Consider the following 18,528-nt stretch of genomic DNA (forward strand, 5'->3'; position numbering starts at 1 on the left):
GCATTGCCCGTCGCGCCGGAAGCGGCGCTGAGACCGCTGAGACCGCCGCCGCCGCCGCCGAGGGCTGAGCCCAGCGACGTCGAGAGCAGGCTGGGCGAGGCTAGCGGCTGCGTTGCCGCGTTGGAACTCGCCCCGGCGCTGGTGCTGAGGATTGCGTTGGTGTAGTTGTGCAGGATGCCCGATGCCGTCACGGCGCGAGAGACGGGCGTGGCGGGTCGAGAGATGACCGAGGGCGACGCAGCCCGCGACCGGCTCGCACGCACCGAGGTCATGGCAGCGGCGGCAGCCGAGGCCGTGGCACCCGAGCCTCCTGGCGTCGTGGCTCTCGACCCGAGCTGGCTCGGCCGGTAATGGCTGCCGGAAAAGTAGGCGCCATAGGGCGCCGCAGGCGATGCCGAGGCAGTGAACGTGTGCGTCGGCGAGGGCATGGAGATTGGCGTCGGCATGGCCGACGAGCCGTTGCTGCCGCCCTGCTGCTGCTGCTGCTGCTGCTGCTGCTGCTGCTGCTGCTGCTGCTGCTGCTGGTGCTGATGCTGGAAGTGCTGCGCCGCCAGCAGCGACGGCGACGTCAGGCTAGCTCCACCGACGCCGAGACTGGACGTGTTAAGCAGCGTCATGGGCGAAACGGCCCGCCGCTTGTACGCGCTGTTGGCGTACGGCTCGTATCGATCCTCGCCGCCCATCATCTTGCGCTTCGAGGTGCGTGTCCACGGTCCCGGCGAGTGCGAGGTCGCCATGAGCGAGGCCTTGGGCGACGTCTCCATCTCGACCGGCAGTGTGTGGCCGGGCGTGCGAGCGCGGAAGAGGCGGTCCGTGCTGGGGCTGGCGCGGTGGTGATGGGCTCGTGACTCGCGGAAGCCCATCCAGAGCGATCCTTTGCGTTGTTTGGGCAACGATGACGAGCCCTCGGTGGCCGGAGCGCTGCCTGGGATGGTCGATACCTGTGGCGCCGCATCCTCTGCGACATCGTCTTCGTCGCGCATCGCCGTTTCATCATCGCTACCTGCCCCGTTGGCCTGCTGCGCTTGTGCCGCGGCCATGTCCTCTTCGCTACTGGACTCGCTGCCGTCGTCGCCGATGCCGTCCATGTCGAGCGAGTCGTAGTCATCGTCGTCCCATCCCCATTTGCCGCCGCGGCCAACGGATGCGAAGCCGACGGTGCCGTTGCCCGCACAGCCGGCGAAACCGCGCGCGCCCTGGAAGGGAGACCGCATCTTGCCTGCGCCCAGCCCCCCTAATCGCGGTGTCCTCGGCAACGACGGGTCGCCTCCCAGCTTCTTCTGGAGCTTGGCTTCAGATGCGATCTCGCTGTCCTCGGGCTTCTTTTCGTCCTGCAGCGTGGCGGCCACGCGCAGCACGCCCCGGTCCTTTGGCATGAGGTTGCCGCGGCGGTTGACGGCCCGCTTTGTCACGAGGGACCCGGCCAGGCTGTTTCGAGCAACGTTAGACCCGGATCGTGACCGGTTGCCAAAGCTAGGGCCGGTGGAAGTGCCTCCGGGGCTCGGCTGTGCCACTCCTGGCGAATCGGAGCCTGTGCGCGTTCCACCGGCGTTGTCAGCGCCAGACTCAGACGAGCTGAAGCGGGCGAGGTTCCCCGGCTGCGGTGGTGGCGGCGTGGTGGGTGGATGTTGAGGTGGCCCCATGAAGTCGGAACCATCCTCGTCCATGTCCACGTCTTCGTCCTGATCCTCGGCCGGGGCACCGGGTGCAGCAGGTCCTGCAGTCATTTGAACGTTCGGAGCCTGTGACGAGCAAGAAGCGTCGGGCGTCGCGCTGGCGTTGTGCGCGCGTAGCGGCTCGAAGCCGATCTGCCTTTCGACAGTCGGCGGGCCTCCAGATTGGCCTTGCCCGCCGCTTTGGCCGTCCATCGACTGCTCTTCATCCTCGTCGAGCTCAAAAGGTGTGATCTCGCGCCCCAACATGCTGCCGCGGCGCAGCCGTGCGGACGAGGATGCCGATGACGATGAGGTGCCCTTTTTCGCTGTCGCTGTGCTGGGTGAGGTGTCTGCAGTCGCTTGCCCCGAAATCTGCTTATGGGCCTCGCTCAAAGGCCCGCCGTTTGCGGCTGCGGCTACAGTCGCGGCTGACCTGCGGAGGAAGGTAGATGATGGGGCCCAGGCGCTGCTACTGGAAAGCGTGGGCGAAGCTGCAGAGGTGCGATTGGGATTGGTGTCGGCGGATATGTCGGCGGTCGAGGAGAAGCCGAGCCCGATGTTGTCGGGAGCGTCGCTCTGGCCTGCGCCGGCGCTAAAGTGGGATGAGAGCTTCGAGGGCGATACGAGGGGGTTGTGCTGGTGCTGGTGCTGCTGCTTCTTGTTGGGCGACTGGAAGGGTATCGATATGGGTGAGGCAGAGGGTGCGCCGTGCAGCGCATTGCTGGAACCGTGCTGGCCGGCTACGGGAAGGGCAAAGTCGGCGAGCGAGGTGGTGAAGCCCTTTGTGGGAGAGGAGCGCAACGCTGCGGCGCTCGAGTCGGCAGACGAAGATGAAGACGAAGCGGTCGGAGAGGCCGGGAAGCCGTTTGGTGGGGGGCAAAGAAGAGGTGCTTGGTGGGCGACTGGCTCATGTTGGCGGCGGAGAGCAGAGAGTAGTCGTCGGAACAGCGGGAGCGGCAGGAGCAGCAGGAGCAGGAGGCTAGGAATCAGGCGAACTGCCTCCGCTGCCACCGTGGGCTGCGGTCGTGCGTTGGAATAGAGCGGCGATGCCGAGGGCGTAGCGATGAGGCTGGCGAGGTTGACGACAGAGGGCGGGGAGCAGCTTGCGGCAGCCTACGAGACGGCATCGTGCTCCGGGGCAAGCAGTCCCTCGAACCAAAAGCTTCTTGGCGTGGCTGCAGTGCGTCCCTCTTTCGGAAAGCGACCGCGAGCTTGATAACAATCTTCGGAACAGCCCCGATGCGCAGGTGGCCACCTTGTCGACGGCAAAAGGAGCGACGCGGGTGAGCCGAAACCAGCTCCTAGTAAGCAGGTCGTGCACTTGCTTGGCAGGCTGCCGGGTGGTCGGGCGAAAGGGGTGGATAGGCGGGCGATGAGGCCGATAGAGGGCTGCGCCCGTGTGTCGGGGCGGGGAATGTAGCACGACCTGCCTGCCGCTTGGTCGATGATTGGGTCGATGTGGGCTGTAGTGATGGAGATCGAGGTGGAAGCCAGTCTTGTCTGTCCAACAGGTGATCCCGAGGGGCAGACAGCCAGACGCCGCCGGAGGGAGGAGGACCCTGGTGACGGACAGACGGACGGACGGCCGAACGGCGGGCGGGGATCCGATGATTTCACGCTCTCGCCCCTCGCCGACGTGGCGCCCCTCCTCCCCCCTGCCGCTAGTTGACCTCGTCCGAAGGACAGGCAGGCGAGCTCACAACAGCGCCCTGCTTCTAGCACGCATCAGGTCGTGCCCGCTTGCCATGCCCGCTACGACGGATCAAAGCTCAAATAGACAGACACGGCTCCGCATAGACTGGGCTGCTCCATTGTTGTCGCTTCAGACGGCGGGCATCGGTGGTATCGGGACCTCTCGACAGACGCCGCCCTCACACAGGCAGCTTGCCGGCAGTCTCTCTATTGCTCGGACCCGTCGCTGATACAGAGCAGAAACACAAGGAAGCGACGAGAAGGCAGGGCAAGGGCAAGGGCAAGGGTATCTCCTACTGGGTCGAGATGGCGCCCGCCCCCTCGCCGACGGCCTCGCTGCGGATCTTGAATCCCTTGCTGAGCAGGTGGTCCTTGACCTCCTGGATGGTGCACTCCTTGCGGTGGAAGATGCCCGCGGCCAGGGCTGCCTCGACGCTGCTCGTCTCGCCCTCGAGCGGCGTAAAGACGTCCGAAAAGTGCTGGGCCGTCCCCGCACCTGTCGCAAAAGGCGGCCACAGAGGAAGAGTGAGAATTTGGGGGGGACGATCAGCTAACACTGGTCGGCGTCGGTCGAAGCTAGGCTGCTGCGGGTCCTGTGCAATACTCACCGGAGCTTGCGATGACGGGGATGTCGACGCTACGCCTGATGAGCTCAACGAGCTGGCGGTCGAAGCCCTTGTTGGAGCCGTCCCGGTCGATCGAGTTGAGCAGCACCTCGCCCGCTCCCAGCCTCTGCACGCCTCTTGCCAGCTGCACCACGTCGACGTCGCGGTCCTCGCGACCGCCCTTGACCGTGCACCGGTACCACCATCGCTTGCCCTCGTCCTCGCTTCCCTTCACGCCCTCGACCAGGCAGGTCCGGTGGGCCTCGGGGACCTCCTCTCCATCCTGCAGGTAGACCCGTCGCGGATCAAACGAAACCACGACCGCCTGGGCGCCGTAGCCCTTGGAGATGGTCTCGATCCCCGTCTTGCCCGTTAGGCAGGCATCCTTGAAGTTGAGCGGGTTCGCCTCGTCGCCCTGTCCGTTCTCCTTGGCCCTCTGGTAGAGCTCCTCGACCGCGTAGACGGCCTCGCTGCCGATCGACACCTTGTCGGCGCCGGCGCGGAAGTAGGCGTCGGCCACCTCCTTGGCCGGACGCGGCGTGCCGTCCGGATCGACCGAGTCCTTGATTCCTCCGCCGATGGTGAGCGGCACAAAGATCTTGGACGCCGCCAGCTCGAGCAGGCTGAGCATGGGCTGGTCCTGCAGCGCGCAGGACCGGAAAGAGGTGATGTTGAGGAAGGTGATCTCGTCGGCTCCCTCGAGATAGTAGCGCAACGCCAAGTCGACCGGCTTGCCGAGGTTGCGGACCTGTCGCTTGCCACCCTGTGGTGCTGACGAAGACGCGGCGTTGTCCTGCTGCGGCTCCTCCTTCTCGCGCACGTCGTATGACTCGCCCTTGGTCACGACGAGGTCCCCGTCGTCGTTGCTGCGCACGTCGAGGCAGGCCACGATGCGCTTGGTGAGCCCGTCCTGCGCGGCGGGGCGGGCGATGTCCTCCGGGCTGAGCAGCAGCCTCTCCTTGGCGGGCGCCAGGGTGCCGTCACGGCTAAGCCAGGCACGCAGCAGCTCGAGACCGGCGCGACCGCTCTTCTCGGGGTGGAACTGGGTGGCGAACACGTTGCCCTTCTGAACCGACGAGACAAAGACCTCGGAGCCGTACTGGGTCGTGGTGAGAGCCCAGTCCGAGTGCTTGGAGGCGTCGAAGCCAGCGCGGAACGAGTGAACAAAGTAGTAGTGGCTGCTGTCCTTGGCATCCCTCGGCGGGAAGCCGTACTTGACGGCGTCCTCATCGCCGCCGTCGCTTCTCGTCTTGACGACCTCGGCCGTGTTCCAGCCCATCTGCGGGACGGACTTGCGCCCCATGCTGTCGTTTGCCGAAAACTTGCCAATGACGCCGGGGACGACGCCGAGGCCAGGCTGGCTGGGGTCCTCCGCGGACCCCTCAAAGAGGCACTGCATCCCGACGCAGATGCCCATGTAGGGCTTCCCAGAGGCGATGTACTGCTTGAGCGGCTCGGCGAAGCCGTTGTTGCGGAGCGATGTCATGGCCGAGCCAAAGGCGCCTACACCCGGGAAGATGAGTTTCTGGCGTTGTGCAAGGTTGAGGGAGGAGCAGAGGTCAGTGCGGTGTGCGAGACGATCCTGTGCCATGCCGACGACGATGCGAGCCTGAAAGGTGTACTCACGTCGGCCTTTTGAATGTCATCGGGGTGCTGGACCCACTTGAACTCGAAGCCGAGCTTGTTGATCGAGTTGGCCAGGCTGCGAACATCTGCGAGGCGGTCGGGCGAGGGACGAAGCAGGCATCAGCACAGGAGAGGTCAGAGATGCTCTGGTTGCAGCTTAGCTGGACCTTGGCTGCGCTTCACTCACTGCCGGCGCCGTAGTCGAGGAGGTAGAGCATGCTTCGCGAGCTGGTTTCGACCGGACGACGGTCGGATCGGACGAGGGCTGAAGCTGTCTTGTTGTTGCTGGGGGTGAAAGAGGGTGCCGTCCTGCTGCCTCTTTTTTAAGTTTCGGTGCGCCTTGCTGTGATGGAGGTATATCGATGCTCGTGGTCGGTGGGTCAGGTCGAGGGACGTCGAGTCGGGAGCGAGTCACGGACTGGCCGCACGGCTTTCTTCCCAATTTTTCGGCTGGGCCCGAGGTGTTGGTTGGTTGTTCGGGCGCTTGGCCGGCTCGACCGACTGGCCGACTGGATGGCTGGCTTGGCGTGCGGAGCCGAAGTCGGGCTTGGGCGAGCCGGCGTGCGTTGCATGCGTGTGTGGGTGCGAGCGTGTGTGGAGCTCGAGAGGGCGGGGGCCTGCCAGGCCGGCCGGGGCATGACGTGGGGCTGCGTGCCTTCCGGCCTCTGTTTCGGAGGCCCACCCCTGCCCAGCAGCCAGGCCTGCCTAGCCTGCCTCTGCGTCCGACGAGGAAGAAGAAAAAGTGACAAATGCGAATGCGACGCGCTCGTCCGCCGACACGATGGCCTGCGGGGCCCTGGCCCTGGCCCTGGCCCTGGCCCTGGCCCTGGCCCTGGCCCTGGCTTGGCTTGGCTTGGCTCGCCTTGCTGATTGCTTTTTGCAGGTGGATGCACAGAGAGCAAGCAAGCAAGGAGGTGGTGGATGCTCGCCCTCGTTGCGCCGGTTTGCATCCGACCACCACCATCATCGCGTCGCTCTCGGCCTCACTCCGTCCCACCCTCAAAACAGGCCAGGCCGGACCATCCTCTGGCGTCGCAGTCGCAGCCGCGGTCGCAGGCATCTCTGAGCAGCCAGGATCTCCAACACCGGCCACCGTACATCGTCGTCTCCCACGAGGGGTGACCGACCATCGACCCACCGTCTCCGACCATGGCGGACCCCACCGTGGAGCACGCCATCAAGCCCGCCGACTTTGTCAAGCCTGGCGGCGGGTTCACCGGCTTCCTCCAGCTCATCTCGTCGCTCCTCTTCAAGCTCACCGTCTACATCTTCCTCCGCTGGATCCCCAGCCGCGCCGCCCACCCCGTCATCCCGGCGCTCTACACTGTCTACCTCTTGACGTCGCTGCTCCGCGACTACCGCCTCCGCTCCGCCATCCGCAGGTACCTCGAGCAACACGACCTCGCCGACCCCGACGCCTCGACCCACCTCAAGCAGCTCGCCGAGCGCATCGAGACCTCTGAACCCAAGCTGCAGGACAAAAAGGTAGGCGAGCCCGTGTCCAACTCGCCTTCGCCCGCGGCAAAGGGCCAGCAGTCTCAGCCCGCCTCAATCAGCAAGGGCAAGGGCGCTCCCAGCTACGCAAAGGTGGCCGCCGAGGGCAGCGAGGCTCTCAAGGGCGCCAGCGACAGCGACAGCGATGCCACAGCCGTCGCCGGCGGCAAGCCCAGGGCAGCAGGTCCGCGCCGCAAGGTGGGCCGTCTCACGATCCCCGAGATCCTCAAGGCCCTCGTCTTTGGCGTCTCGACCCGCTCGCCCCGCCTCAACTTCTACATCCTGCTCGCCCACACCATCGCGCTCGCCATGTTCCTCGACAGCTTCTTCTCGCCCTACCTCTTCCCCTCGCACTGGGACTACAACCTCTCGTTTGCCCGCGTCGGCGCAATCAGCCCCACCAGCGCAAAGGTCCACGTCCGCTACCCGCACCCGCTGCCGCCCTTTGACGGCCTCCAGGAAGACATGTCGGACGAGCTCGGCTTCTCTGGCATCCTGCGCGACGGCCTCCAGGCCAGCCCTGAGCCCGTCAGGGTCATCTGGCGCAGACTGCCGGAGCTGGGCGAGAGGCAGTTCCTTCAGGACGGCGCCGCGGCGGGACTGGAAAAGGAGACCGGCCTGTCGCGACGCTGGGAGCGTGGGCCCCTGCTCCGCCTGACCGAGGAGACCGACTGGACCACGACGGCCGTCCTCGACAACCTCTGGCCCTCGACCAGGTACGAGTGGAGGCTCGCCTTTGTCCACAACAACACCTTCACGCCCGTCCCCGAGCGCGCGCAGCAGTTCACCACCTGGCCCGACCCGAGGCTCTCGCAGTACCTGCAGACCCGCAACGCTGCCGTTGCCCGCGACTCTGACGAAATGGGCATCGAAATGCCCAATGAGGACTCCAGCCCCGTCGACGACCCCAACCACTTCAGCTTTGCCTCGACCTCGTGCGTCAAGCCCGACTTCCCCTACCACCCCGCTCAGTTCTGGGCGTGGAACTGGCTGCTTAAGCTGGCCGGCATCGGCTCCGAGCCTGGCGGAATCGCCCAGCGCAACCGCATCCCGGGCTTCGACCTGCTCTACAAGCGCGCGATCGAGGGCAAGGCCAAGCCGTCGCTGCGCTTCCTGCTGCAGCTGGGCGACCTGATCTACGCCGACGTGCCCCACTACGGCGGGCCGACCAAGGATGCGTACCGCAAGCTGTACCGCAACCTGTTCGCGTCGGACTCGTTCCGCCGGGTGTACGAGAACCTGCCGACGATTGGCATCTACGACGACCACGAGGTGGTCAACAACTGGAGCGGCAAGACGGCCGACGGCACGACGCTCGAGTCGTTCCCGCCCGCCAACACGGCGTGGAAGGAGTACGTCGGGCTGGCCAACCCGGACCCGCTCGACGAGGGCGAAAACTACTACACGTTCCGCTACGGCGGCAGCGCGGCCTTCTTCGTCATGGACACGCGCAAGCACCGCAGCCATTACCAGCAGGACGACGACGAGGACAAGACGATGCTGGGCGAGAGGCAGAAGGACGCCCTGCTGCGCTGGCTGGGCGCCGTCAACTCGACGTCGGTGTTCAAGTTTGTTGTGAGCTCGGTGCCGTTTAACACGCTGTGGGGCGGCCCGCTCGACTGGGACGGCCAGAAGGACAGCTGGGCGGCGTACATGAGCGAGCGCGGCCAGCTGGCGAGCGTGATGCAGTACGTGCCCAACCTCATCGTGCTGAGCGGCGACCGGCACGAGTTTGCGGCAACCAGCATCCGCGACACGATCACCGAGTTCAGCACCAGCCCACTGAGCATGTTCTGTGAGTCTGCCCGCTGCTCTGGAGATAGGCGGCCGAGGACGCAATCAAGGGCTTCGCGCAAGACCGTGGCTGACATGGATCACTGACCACCTTCTCTCGCTCGAATGAACATCGACCGCAGACCTGCCCATTCGCACGCTGGCCGAGGACCACGGCGCGGGAGCGTGGGGCGAGGACAAGCTGTACAAGTACATTCCGGACGGCAACCACAAGTGGTCCGAGTTTGAGGTCGAGTGAGTAGACGTCCACGAGCCGCGCCTCGCCTTGCCTCTTTGCGTGCTTGCTTGCTAGCCATGGACGCCCTTGCTGACTTCCGAGGTGCCGCTTTGCCCCCCCTTTCGCATTGCGCAGCACTCGCGACCCGTACAAGCCCGTGGTGCGGGTGTCTGTGCAGGTCGATGGCAAGGAGGCGTGGCAGGTGTCGTTGCTGGGCAAACCGGTGCGGCGTGCCGAGAACGTGGTGGGCTCGATTGCCAAGAGCCTGCTGGAGCTGCTGGGCTTCAAGCCGAGGAGGTGGTTCTAGAGGTGGCAGCAGCGGCGATGGGATCGAGTGGCGCGGGCAATCTGCCGGCGTTGCCGCCAGATCGCCGTCGCCGACTGTGCATACGTCGATGGCCATCGGATCCTTGCTTGATGAGAACAGTAGTAGCTATACCCGCAGCCCGGGCGTCGTCGTTTTGGCGCTGCCAGGCTCCCCTCTTCTCTTTGTCGCCTCCTCGCGGCTCGCCCCTGCACTATTGGCTTCCCTTTCTTTTTGGCCTTCGCTGTACCTCGCCGGACTTGTCTGCCATGGCGCTCGATTCTGTATCCAGCCTAATCAACTATTGCGCCTCGATTGCGTCTGCGTGTGTGTATGAACGCGCAGGGGCCGCCTGGAGCGATGGAGAGGATGATGGCTGGGGTGTTGCCGGCCCGGCGGAGGGAGGGTGGCGCGGGTGCAGGTCGCGCACAGAGGTCGAAAAGCGAAGGCCCGCCGCCTGTTTTGGGGGGCTCGGGCTGGCTGGCTGGCTGGCAGGCTGGAAGGCTGGAAGGGCCTGAGCGAGAGAGGCCAGGCCAGGCGAGCCAGCAGGCAGGGTTCGTCTGCGAGGCGCGGTGGGGCCTCGAGGCAGCCTGGCCGTGCGGCAGACGGGCGAGCGCAGGCGAGAAAGCCAGGCGGCCAAGGCAGGCCAAGGCAGGCCAAGGCAGGCCAGGCCAGGCCAGGGCAACCCGGGCAGACCACCGAGGCGCGTCGCGGCTGTCCGATTTCCATCTTCTGCCCACATCCGCCGGCCACCATCCACCACCACCACCACCCTCCGACCCCCTTTTCCGCCCCTACTCATCATCATCAAAGCCCTGCACTCACCTCGCCCTCTGCTTCCACTTGCTATCCACGCGCAGTGTTCGCGCGACATCCGTCTTCCCCCGCCCGCAACTCCCCCTGTAGTCGCCGCCGCCGCCGTCACTGCGGGCGACCGACTGGCCCATCCGCGGTTGATCGATCCATCGTTCGTTGACCAGGTCTCCTGAACGCCGCATCACACCAAAAGTCGCTCACTTCCACATTAGAGCACGCCAGATAACCATCACCCCCGCGCCTGATCACGCTCGGCATGGCCACGCTCAACGTCACGGGCCTGCCCGACCCAAAGCTTGTCTCGGACAAGCCCACGCTCGAGGCACTCAGGGCCTACGTCGAACCCATCACCACCGCCCTCACCGGCGTCACGGTCCCAACCAGATCCGGCACCGGCTCCCTCACCGCCACAGACCTCGCCCACCTCTCCCATGACCTCCAGAAGTTCCAGGAAGAGGTCCTCGGCGCCTCGGTACCCCGACCCGCCGACCCCAGCGGCAGCTCGCCCGTCACACGTCACCCTCCGCGCATCCCCGCCATGCTCTTCGTCCCCACCGCATCGCTCCAGAACACGGCTGCTCTGCCCGCCGATCAGAGCCCCGCTCGCTTCATCCTCGAAGAGTCGCTCCGATTCCTCGCGTCCAAGGGTAGGACCACCTGGAACTTTGGCGACCTAGCGCTCAAGCACGAGAACGTCCACCTCGTCATCGCTGTTCGAGAGGCGCTCAAGAGCAAGGGTCTGCTCAAGAGGGCCAGGATCACGGCCAACGCGTCCATCACCGAGGCCGAGCTCGAATCGCTGCAGGCCATGGCTTCACAGCTCGACTGTAGGTGTTGACTTTGCCCGACAACGCCGGAGCGATGCGCCCATCCGCAACCCTGCCGCTCCTAGACTTCTCCAAGCTGACGCGCTTTGTCCATCGCCTCCACGCTCTTTTGCCCGATCTTCCCCCTCCCCCGCTTCCCGTCGACAGGTGAATGGACCTCGGACCCCTCGGCCGCCACGCACATCCTGTTCGCTTCGGAGGCCACGCCGCCGTCGTCGCCGCGAGCAGAGGGCGCACCGCCTGTCGAGGAGTACTTCAGGACGCTGGCCAGGCGAGGAGGCCGCGCTCTCGTCCATGTCTGGTACCGGCCCGACTCGTACGACACATGGCTGCCTGCCGCCGACTTTGCCGACCCGGACCCGGAGCCAGAAGCCCGCACAACGGCCTGGAAGGTCGGCACCAAGTGGCTCAAGGACAGCGTCCGCTTCAACGAGCTGATGAACGAGGAAGACTACGAAGAGGAGGAGGAGGAGCAGGCAACGGCACCCACAGCGGACGCGGATGCCGTCACCCAGGGTGCCACGGCCGAGCCGTCGGCAGACGTGGCGTCCAAGGGCAAGAAGCGAAGCCTACCCGACGAGGTCACCGACGAGCCGGTCGCTGGCTCGACTGAATCCGGCGGCAAGCGCATCAAGCTGCTCGTACCGGCCAAGCCGATCGGCGCGATCCCGATCGATCTCTCTGGTTCGCAGCCCATCCCGGGCAAGAAGTATGAGAACGAGCCCGTGCCCGGCGGTGTGCTCGGCAACCTCCCAGCCGAGACGGCCGGACCCACGAGGACCGAAGGCGAGCAGCCGTCCGTACGCGCCGCCAACGACTCGGACGTCACGATGGCCGAGGCGGCCGACAAGGACAAGCCTGACGGCGAGGAAGAGGTGCAGGAGGACGGCGCGACCCACCCAGACACTGCGGCGCTCGAGGAGCAGAGGAACCGGGCCGAGGCGATAGCGCGAAAGTACCTGGCCGCCCAGACGCAGGAGGTCATTATCCCCTCGTACTCGACCTGGTTCGACATGTCGACGATCAACGCCATTGAGAAGCGCTCGCTGCCCGAGTTTTTTAACAACAAGAATCGCAGCAAGACGCCCAGCATCTACAAGGACTACCGCGACTTTATGATCAACACCTACCGCCTCAACCCGAGCGAGTACCTCACGTTCACCGCCTGCCGCAGGAACCTGGCCGGCGATGTATGCGCCATCATGCGCGTCCACGCGTTCCTGGAGCAGTGGGGGCTCATCAACTACCAGATCGACCCCGAGACGAGGCCCGCCACCCTCGGACCCCCCTTCACCGGCCACTTCCGCGTGCTCGTCGACACCCCTCGCGGTCTTCAGCCCCTTCACCCAGGCACCCGCCTCCCCATTGCCCCTCAGGCCGCCGACCGCGCTAACGGAGCAGCCGTTGCGGGCGCTGATGGCACTGCCGCCGCCGCCGCCGCAGGTGGCAAGCCCGACATGAACCTAGAGCTTCGCAAGACCATATACCAGTCGACGCTCAAGGGCTCCAAGCCGATCGATCTGGCCGAGGCCGATTCGCTCGTGGCTCAGGCGGACGCCGCCGTCAAGGCCGGAGCTGGAGCTGGCCCGCGCTACAGCTGCGACACATGCGGCACCGACTGCACGCGCGTCCGCTACCACAGCATCAAGGCCAAGGACTTCGCGCTGTGCTCGTCGTGCTACCTAGAGGGCCGCTTCCCGAGCTCGATGTACTCGGGCGACTTCGTGAGGATGGAAGACACCGTCTACAAGCATGCCGGCGGACCCGCGGGCGGCGCCTCGGGGGCCCAGGACGACTGGACCGATGCCGAGACGCTGTTGCTGCTCGAGGGGCTCGAGATGTTTGACGACGACTGGTCCGCCGTCGCCGCCCACGTCGGTACTCGCTCGAGGGAGCAGTGCATCACCAAGTTTATTCAGCTGCCCATCGAGGACGGCTACCTCGAGGGTGCGAGCCAGGCGGACATGGGACCGCTGCAGTACGCGCTGCGCGACCCGAGCAACGACAAGAACGCCGGCGCCAAGTCGATCCTGCCGTTTGCCCAGGCCGACAACCCGGTGATGAGCGTCGTCGCCTTCCTCGCCAGCGCCGTCAACCCGGCCATCGCGGCTGCCGCGGCGCAGAGTGCGCTGGGCGAGCTGACTGAAGGGCTGAGGCGGCGCGCGCAGAAGGAGGGCGGTGCCGCTGCTTCGGGCGAAAAAGAGTCAGGTGCCGATGCCGCCGACTCTGGCGACAAGGACAAGAACAAGCCGAGCGAGGCGGGCGACGCCATGGACGTCGACGGCGACAAGGATAAGGAGGCGCAGCCGACGGGGGACAAGGACAAGGACAAGGATGATGAGGCTGGACGCGAACAGAGCGTCGTCGCCGGCGAGGCAGACAAGGACAGCGGCGACAAGGCGGCTCCTGCAGCCGACGGCGGCAGCAAGGGACCGATTCCGCGCAACGCCGTCGAGCGGGCGGCTGCCATGGCGCTGGGCGCCGCCGCTGCCAAGGCGCACGTGCTGGCCAGCTTCGAGGAGCGCGAGTGCCAGCGCCTGGTGGGACAGGTGATTGAGGCGCAGATGAGGAAGCTCGAGGTGAGTGCGCGGGGCCTTCTTTCCCTGCCCTTCTTGCTTGACCGGTAGAGCACCCATGACTGACGCTGATCTTCCTCTCTCCTTCTCCTCCTCCTCCTTCTCCTCTTACACCGGCGATAAACAGCTCAAGCTGTCGCAGTTCCACGAATTTGAATCGCTGCTCGAGTCGGAGCGGCGGAGCATCGAGGCGGGGCGGAGGCAGCTCTACGCCGACCGGCTGGCGGTGCAGCGGCAGATGGCGCTCGTCAACCAGCTGCTGGAAAAGGCGCACCGCGAGCCGGAAAACGTGCGTCCCGAAGAGGTGGTCCACGCCTCGTCGGCCGCCAACGGCCTGCCGCAGCAGGGTCCCGTCGTGCGCGAGGCCGTCGTCCCCAACGGTCCGCCCGCCGCCCCGCCCGGTGGCATCGCCAGGATCGGATAGGTTAGCAAGAGGTGTGTCGAGCCGAGGGGATGTTGTAGATTCGTCGTCGATGCCGTCGTCGCGGTGAAAGGCGGAAGCGACGAGAGAGGTGATGTGAGTTGAGGATGTCGTCGAATTGCTTTTTCCCAGACCTCTTTTTCATTTTCTTTGGGAGCGCAAACGTCTCTCTTGCCGGCGTCTTGTCGCGTTGCACCGAGTTGGAGGGCAACAGGCACAGGCAGGCTTCTCTTTCCCCCCACTCCAGACCGGGGGGCGGGTGAGCGGCCGGGCTCCTGTGCCAAAAAAGGACTAGCCAAAAAGGTGTCTATGCAAAAAAAGGCCCCGAGGCAAGGGGAGGGGGGAGGGCTTTCGGGGGGCGTGTGGGCTGAGCATGCGTGACAAAGACGGGAACGGCGAGGGTGAGTATGGGTAGGGTGAAGACGAAAGTGGGGACAGTGTGACGTTGAGCGCGTATAGACAAGACGAGGGTGACGATGACGCGGCCCAAGGAACAAGAGGGAGCGAGGGAGCGAGGGAGCGAGGGGGGGAGGCAGAGGTATACGGCAATGGTGCCCAACTTGGCAGAACGGCATCACGACAGTCAGTCGGCCCTGGACGGCTAGACGTCGTACTTGACGTCCCTTCGCTTTCCGAAGCCGACGCGGCGCTCCGAGAGCGACGGTCCGCCCTGGTCAAAGACGACGACGTGGTTCTTGATCCAGCTGAGGCCGAGGAGCGTGAAGCTCGACAGGCCCTCCTGGATGGCGCTGTAGCACATGTTTTCGCGCCCGCCCGCCTCGGAGGCGGGGACGGGATACTGCGGGAAAAAGACGTAGTCCTCGATGGGCAGCGAAAAGGCCTCGGTGCCAAACGTAATCTCGAGCGCCTTGTTGCGCTGCCCCTTTGGCAGCTTGGCCTCGTACTTCTTCAGCCCGGTGTCGCAGGGCACGAGCCAGGGCAGCTGCACCTTCTTCGAGTCGGTCTTGTAGCTGCCGTAGATCTGGGCGTTGGCGGCCTTGGCCATGACCGGCGGCATCGAAATCGTGGCCGAGCCCGTGTCGACGAGGAAGCGGATCGGGTTGGTGGCGTTGCCCTGCCCCTCGGCGAGTACGAGGCCGTCGATGTTGATCTTGGACACGTAGCCCGCCCAGAAGAAGGCCGAGAGCACCTTGGACCACGTCACGTCGCCCTTGAGCAGCGTCTTGTCGACCTCGCCAAAGACGTACTGGCCGCCGCCGTTGCGGCCCGTCTTGCGGTCCGACTTGACGAGCGTGGCGGTGAGGTAGGTCTCGTCGAGCATGCCGCGCTGCGACATGGCCTCAAATGCCGTCGTCCAGCCACCGGGCACCTGGGTGCCGCTGCCCGTGGCCAGCCCAATGAGGCCGTCCATCTGGCGGCCGCGGCGGCTGCCGGTGAGGTTGGTGGCGAGCGCGAGCGGCAGGCCATCGACCCTGAACTTGCCCTTCTCGAAGGCGAAGGTGTCGAGGCCGACGTAGCCGCGCGTGGCCGAACCGCTGCTGTAGGCCACGTTAAAGTCCTGGCCCGGGGTGCCGGGAGGCGCGGGGACGGCCTTGCCGTCGACGACGGTGCGGTTGAGGTAGGTCAACGACTGGGCCGGGTCAAACGACGAGTGGTTGTTGCCGTAGCAGCAGACGGGGCTGTAGACCCACGCCTCGGGGCTGCCCGTGTCGAGGACCATCTGGAGCGTCTGGCCGGGCGTGCCGAAGCTGACGTCGACGAGGAACTCGTTGTCGGCCGCCTCGTTTTCGGCCTTTGCGATGACGATGCCAAACTTGTGGTCGTGCATCCAGCCGTTTTCGACGTAGTGGGTGAGGCCGTCCTTTACGCCGTCGACGACGTGTCCGACACCGCCGAGGACGCCGCCGACCAGGCCACCCACGCCGCCGAGGACCCCGCCGATGAGGCTGTGGTGGCGGCCCGACTTGTCGGACTGCTGCTTGGTGTCGCGGCACTCTCGCTGGGAGCGCTTGGAGCCGGCACCCGAGAGGTCTCGCTTGCGACGCCTGAAGTCGATCTCGGAGGCCTCCTGTTCGGTGAAGCGCTGGTTGAGGAAGTCATAGTGGATGATGCTGCCGTCTTCGTTGACCAGGCCCTCGATGGGCTGGTGGCTGATCTTGAGCGTCCGGGATGCCGAGGCGGGGGTGGGAAGCAGAGGGAGCGTCGAGAGCGCAAGCAGGGCGCCACAGATGGTGGCCTTCATGGTGGGAGGTATGGTGCCGGCGGTGACGGTGGCAAGAAGAGCAATGTCGAAGTGAAGGTAAAAGAGCCGAGCGCGCCCGGGAACTCGTAGGTGAGGGGGTTGAAGGGAAACTAGACGAAAGAACCTGAGCGCTCCTATGGCAGCCAGCCGTCGCGGACGGGGGTACGGTACTAAGGTAGGTGGAGAGGTGGAGAGGTGGAGAGGTGGTAGTGGTGGTGGTGGTGATGGCGGCGGTGACGGTGGCGGTGAAGGGCGGGTATCTGGGCGGGGGCAAGACGTCGCGTGTTTGTGAGAGGAGCGAGCGGCCGACAAGGACAAACAACGAGCAAGCAAGCGAAGGCGACGCCGAGGAGGGCGATGAGAGGAGGCTGAAAGGTCGAAAGGGAAGCTCGGTGCGCTGATCAAGGCGTCGTCGACATGAGAGGCGACAGCGACCAGCAGGGGTGACAGACGGGCAGGCGATGCCGGACAGAGGCCGATGCGATGGCGAGGGCGAGGGCGACGTGAGAGAGGAGAGGGAGAGGCAGCGAAGGGTCGCAGGCCGAGACAAAGGCAGGCCGAGGAAACCCCGCCCCGGGCCCCCCTCTCTCTCTTTGGCCTGGCCTGCCAGCCCGCCTGGCTGCCACGCCTTCTGTCGGAAATTCCGCGCGGGCTGCGCTGTCCTTTCTGTGGACGTCGGAGGTGGTGCCGCCCGCGCCCTGGCCCATCCTTTGGCTCTCCGCCATGGTATCGTTCCTCGTCGCTGCTTGCCCGCACCGGCTGCCTTTCCGCCATCATCCTGGGCCGGCCCAGAGATGTAAAGACCGCAGACACATGGACATACACAGGCTATGTGCGCGGTCACGCATCCGACAGCCTAGGATGTTGTTGTTGACGTCGTCGTTGCCGTCGCTCGACGACCTGTCTGTGTGCGATCGCCCCTCCCCCACTCCCGCCTTGCAGGTCAGTCGGTCAACCCATCGCTCGGGGCAGAGCGGAGCCTGGTCGGGAGTGGGTCATCCCTGCCTGCGTTTGTCTCAATCTCAGGCCCTGGGGGTGATGGCTGCCGGGGTCGGGTCCATCCTGCCCACAGAGGGAGCAGACGGGAAGGGGCCGGTCATCGGCCTCGCCGAGAGCAGCGAGGATCACCATCGCCGTGCCGCGCCGCGCCGCGCCGTAGCATGTTCGCTCGCTCTTTCTACGCCCATTCGTCTCGCCTCGCACCACCTCCTTGCATGGCGAACCATGCCCCCATCCTTCCTTCTTTCGATGAATGCGCCCCAGTCGTGTATCCCCTCTTATGCCACGCTTCGCTTCTGGCTTGGACGTGCTTCCATGACCAACGTATGCACACACGCGGCGCGGCGCGGCGCAGCGCTGCCGGTTGGCTGTCGAGCATGATGGCAAGATGCGGCGGGACGGCTGTCCTGTGCCAAGCAAGCGCTTGCCGACCGCTTGAGGTTGCTCTTTCCCGGCGTAGTTGCCTACCTTCTTGCTTGCCTGCCTGCCTGCTTGCCTTCCCGTCGTCTGGTGTGGTGTGGTCCGGTCAGTTCCTCGTGCAGCCACGCGGAGCTTGGCGGTCGGCCACCGTACGGTTTCGGTCCAGGCCGACAGCAAGGCAAACCAACACGCGCTCCGTCGTCTTTGTCGTGGAGTCCTCCAGCCTGCCAAAGCCAAGGCTCAGCAGGTTCAGGTTCAGCCCTGCCCTGCCCTGCCCTGCCAAGCGGGCCCAGGTGAGGCCGCGCGCGAGGCCTAGGCATACATCGGCCCGCGGGCTTAGATGCAGGAACGGCTCGGCGCAGGCGCCGCACGTTTTGGCTCGGCAGGGACGCCCTGGCCACCGTGCCCCTGGATGATGCATTCGGATCCGAACTCGACCTCGACATCCGTCCGTCTTTCTCGTGATCCGGCGTTCGATACCACGGCCTCCTCCCCCTCTTCCTCCTCGTGCTCTGGCAGTCGTGCAGCATGAAAGTGTCCCGGTACATACAGAGTGTAGTAACCAGATTGACCTTGGAGAGACCTCACTTGGGTACTTGAAGCCAGCACGGAATTGAGAGGTTGAGAGGGAGGAAACCCCCCTCGGGTGCCAAAGCACGAGCGATGGGGAAAAAGGTCGTGGATATTCCGTGTGAAATCCGAGGAAGACGATGGCGCGGCAAAGAAGTAGCTTGACGCTTTGCATTGTTCTATCATTTCAAGAAGGGGTTTGCTAGGGGAGGAAGAGATCCACGTCGACGGCCAGGCAAGGCAGGCCGACATCCAAGCATTCGCACATCCAACCAAGACTCGAGCCCGGACAACGAGCGACCCGCCCGC

General features: G+C 65.4%; 5 protein-coding genes across 5 annotated transcripts; 2 read left to right on the forward strand and 3 right to left on the reverse strand.

Moving 5' to 3' along the window:
* Positions 1-100: 100 nt before the first annotated feature.
* On the reverse strand, positions 101-2,566 carry PFL1_06438 (uncharacterized protein; the record flags this gene model as incomplete). The annotated part of the gene is made up of 3 exons (XM_007883979.1): positions 101-144; positions 260-2,395; positions 2,494-2,566. 3 exons carry the CDS (start codon positions 2,564-2,566, stop codon positions 101-103), a joined length of 2,253 nt encoding a protein of 750 aa, XP_007882170.1.
* Positions 2,567-3,640: 1,074 nt separating this feature from the next.
* Positions 3,641-5,796, reverse strand: PFL1_06439 (uncharacterized protein; the record flags this gene model as incomplete). Its single annotated transcript, XM_007883980.1, has 4 exons — positions 3,641-3,843; positions 3,956-5,477; positions 5,579-5,664; positions 5,766-5,796. 4 exons carry the CDS (start codon positions 5,794-5,796, stop codon positions 3,641-3,643), a joined length of 1,842 nt encoding a protein of 613 aa, XP_007882171.1.
* Positions 5,797-6,727: 931 nt separating this feature from the next.
* On the forward strand, positions 6,728-9,390 carry PFL1_06440 (uncharacterized protein; the record flags this gene model as incomplete). Its single annotated transcript, XM_007883981.1, has 3 exons — positions 6,728-8,867; positions 8,989-9,100; positions 9,219-9,390. 3 exons carry the CDS (start codon positions 6,728-6,730, stop codon positions 9,388-9,390), a joined length of 2,424 nt encoding a protein of 807 aa, XP_007882172.1.
* A 1,069-nt stretch (positions 9,391-10,459) lies between these two features.
* PFL1_06441 (uncharacterized protein) lies at positions 10,460-14,030 on the forward strand (the record flags this gene model as incomplete). The annotated part of the gene is made up of 3 exons (XM_007883982.1): positions 10,460-11,030; positions 11,178-13,609; positions 13,734-14,030. 3 exons carry the CDS (start codon positions 10,460-10,462, stop codon positions 14,028-14,030), a joined length of 3,300 nt encoding a protein of 1,099 aa, XP_007882173.1.
* A 598-nt stretch (positions 14,031-14,628) lies between these two features.
* PFL1_06442 (uncharacterized protein) lies at positions 14,629-16,230 on the reverse strand (the record flags this gene model as incomplete). Its single annotated transcript, XM_007883983.1, has 1 exon — positions 14,629-16,230. One exon carries the CDS (start codon positions 16,228-16,230, stop codon positions 14,629-14,631), a length of 1,602 nt encoding a protein of 533 aa, XP_007882174.1.
* Between the last annotated feature and the right edge of the window lie 2,298 nt (positions 16,231-18,528).

This window comes from Pseudozyma flocculosa, assembly GCF_000417875.1.
Source record: "Pseudozyma flocculosa PF-1 unplaced genomic scaffold scaffold00026, whole genome shotgun sequence".
NCBI lineage: Eukaryota > Fungi > Basidiomycota > Ustilaginomycetes > Ustilaginales > Ustilaginaceae > Pseudozyma > Pseudozyma flocculosa.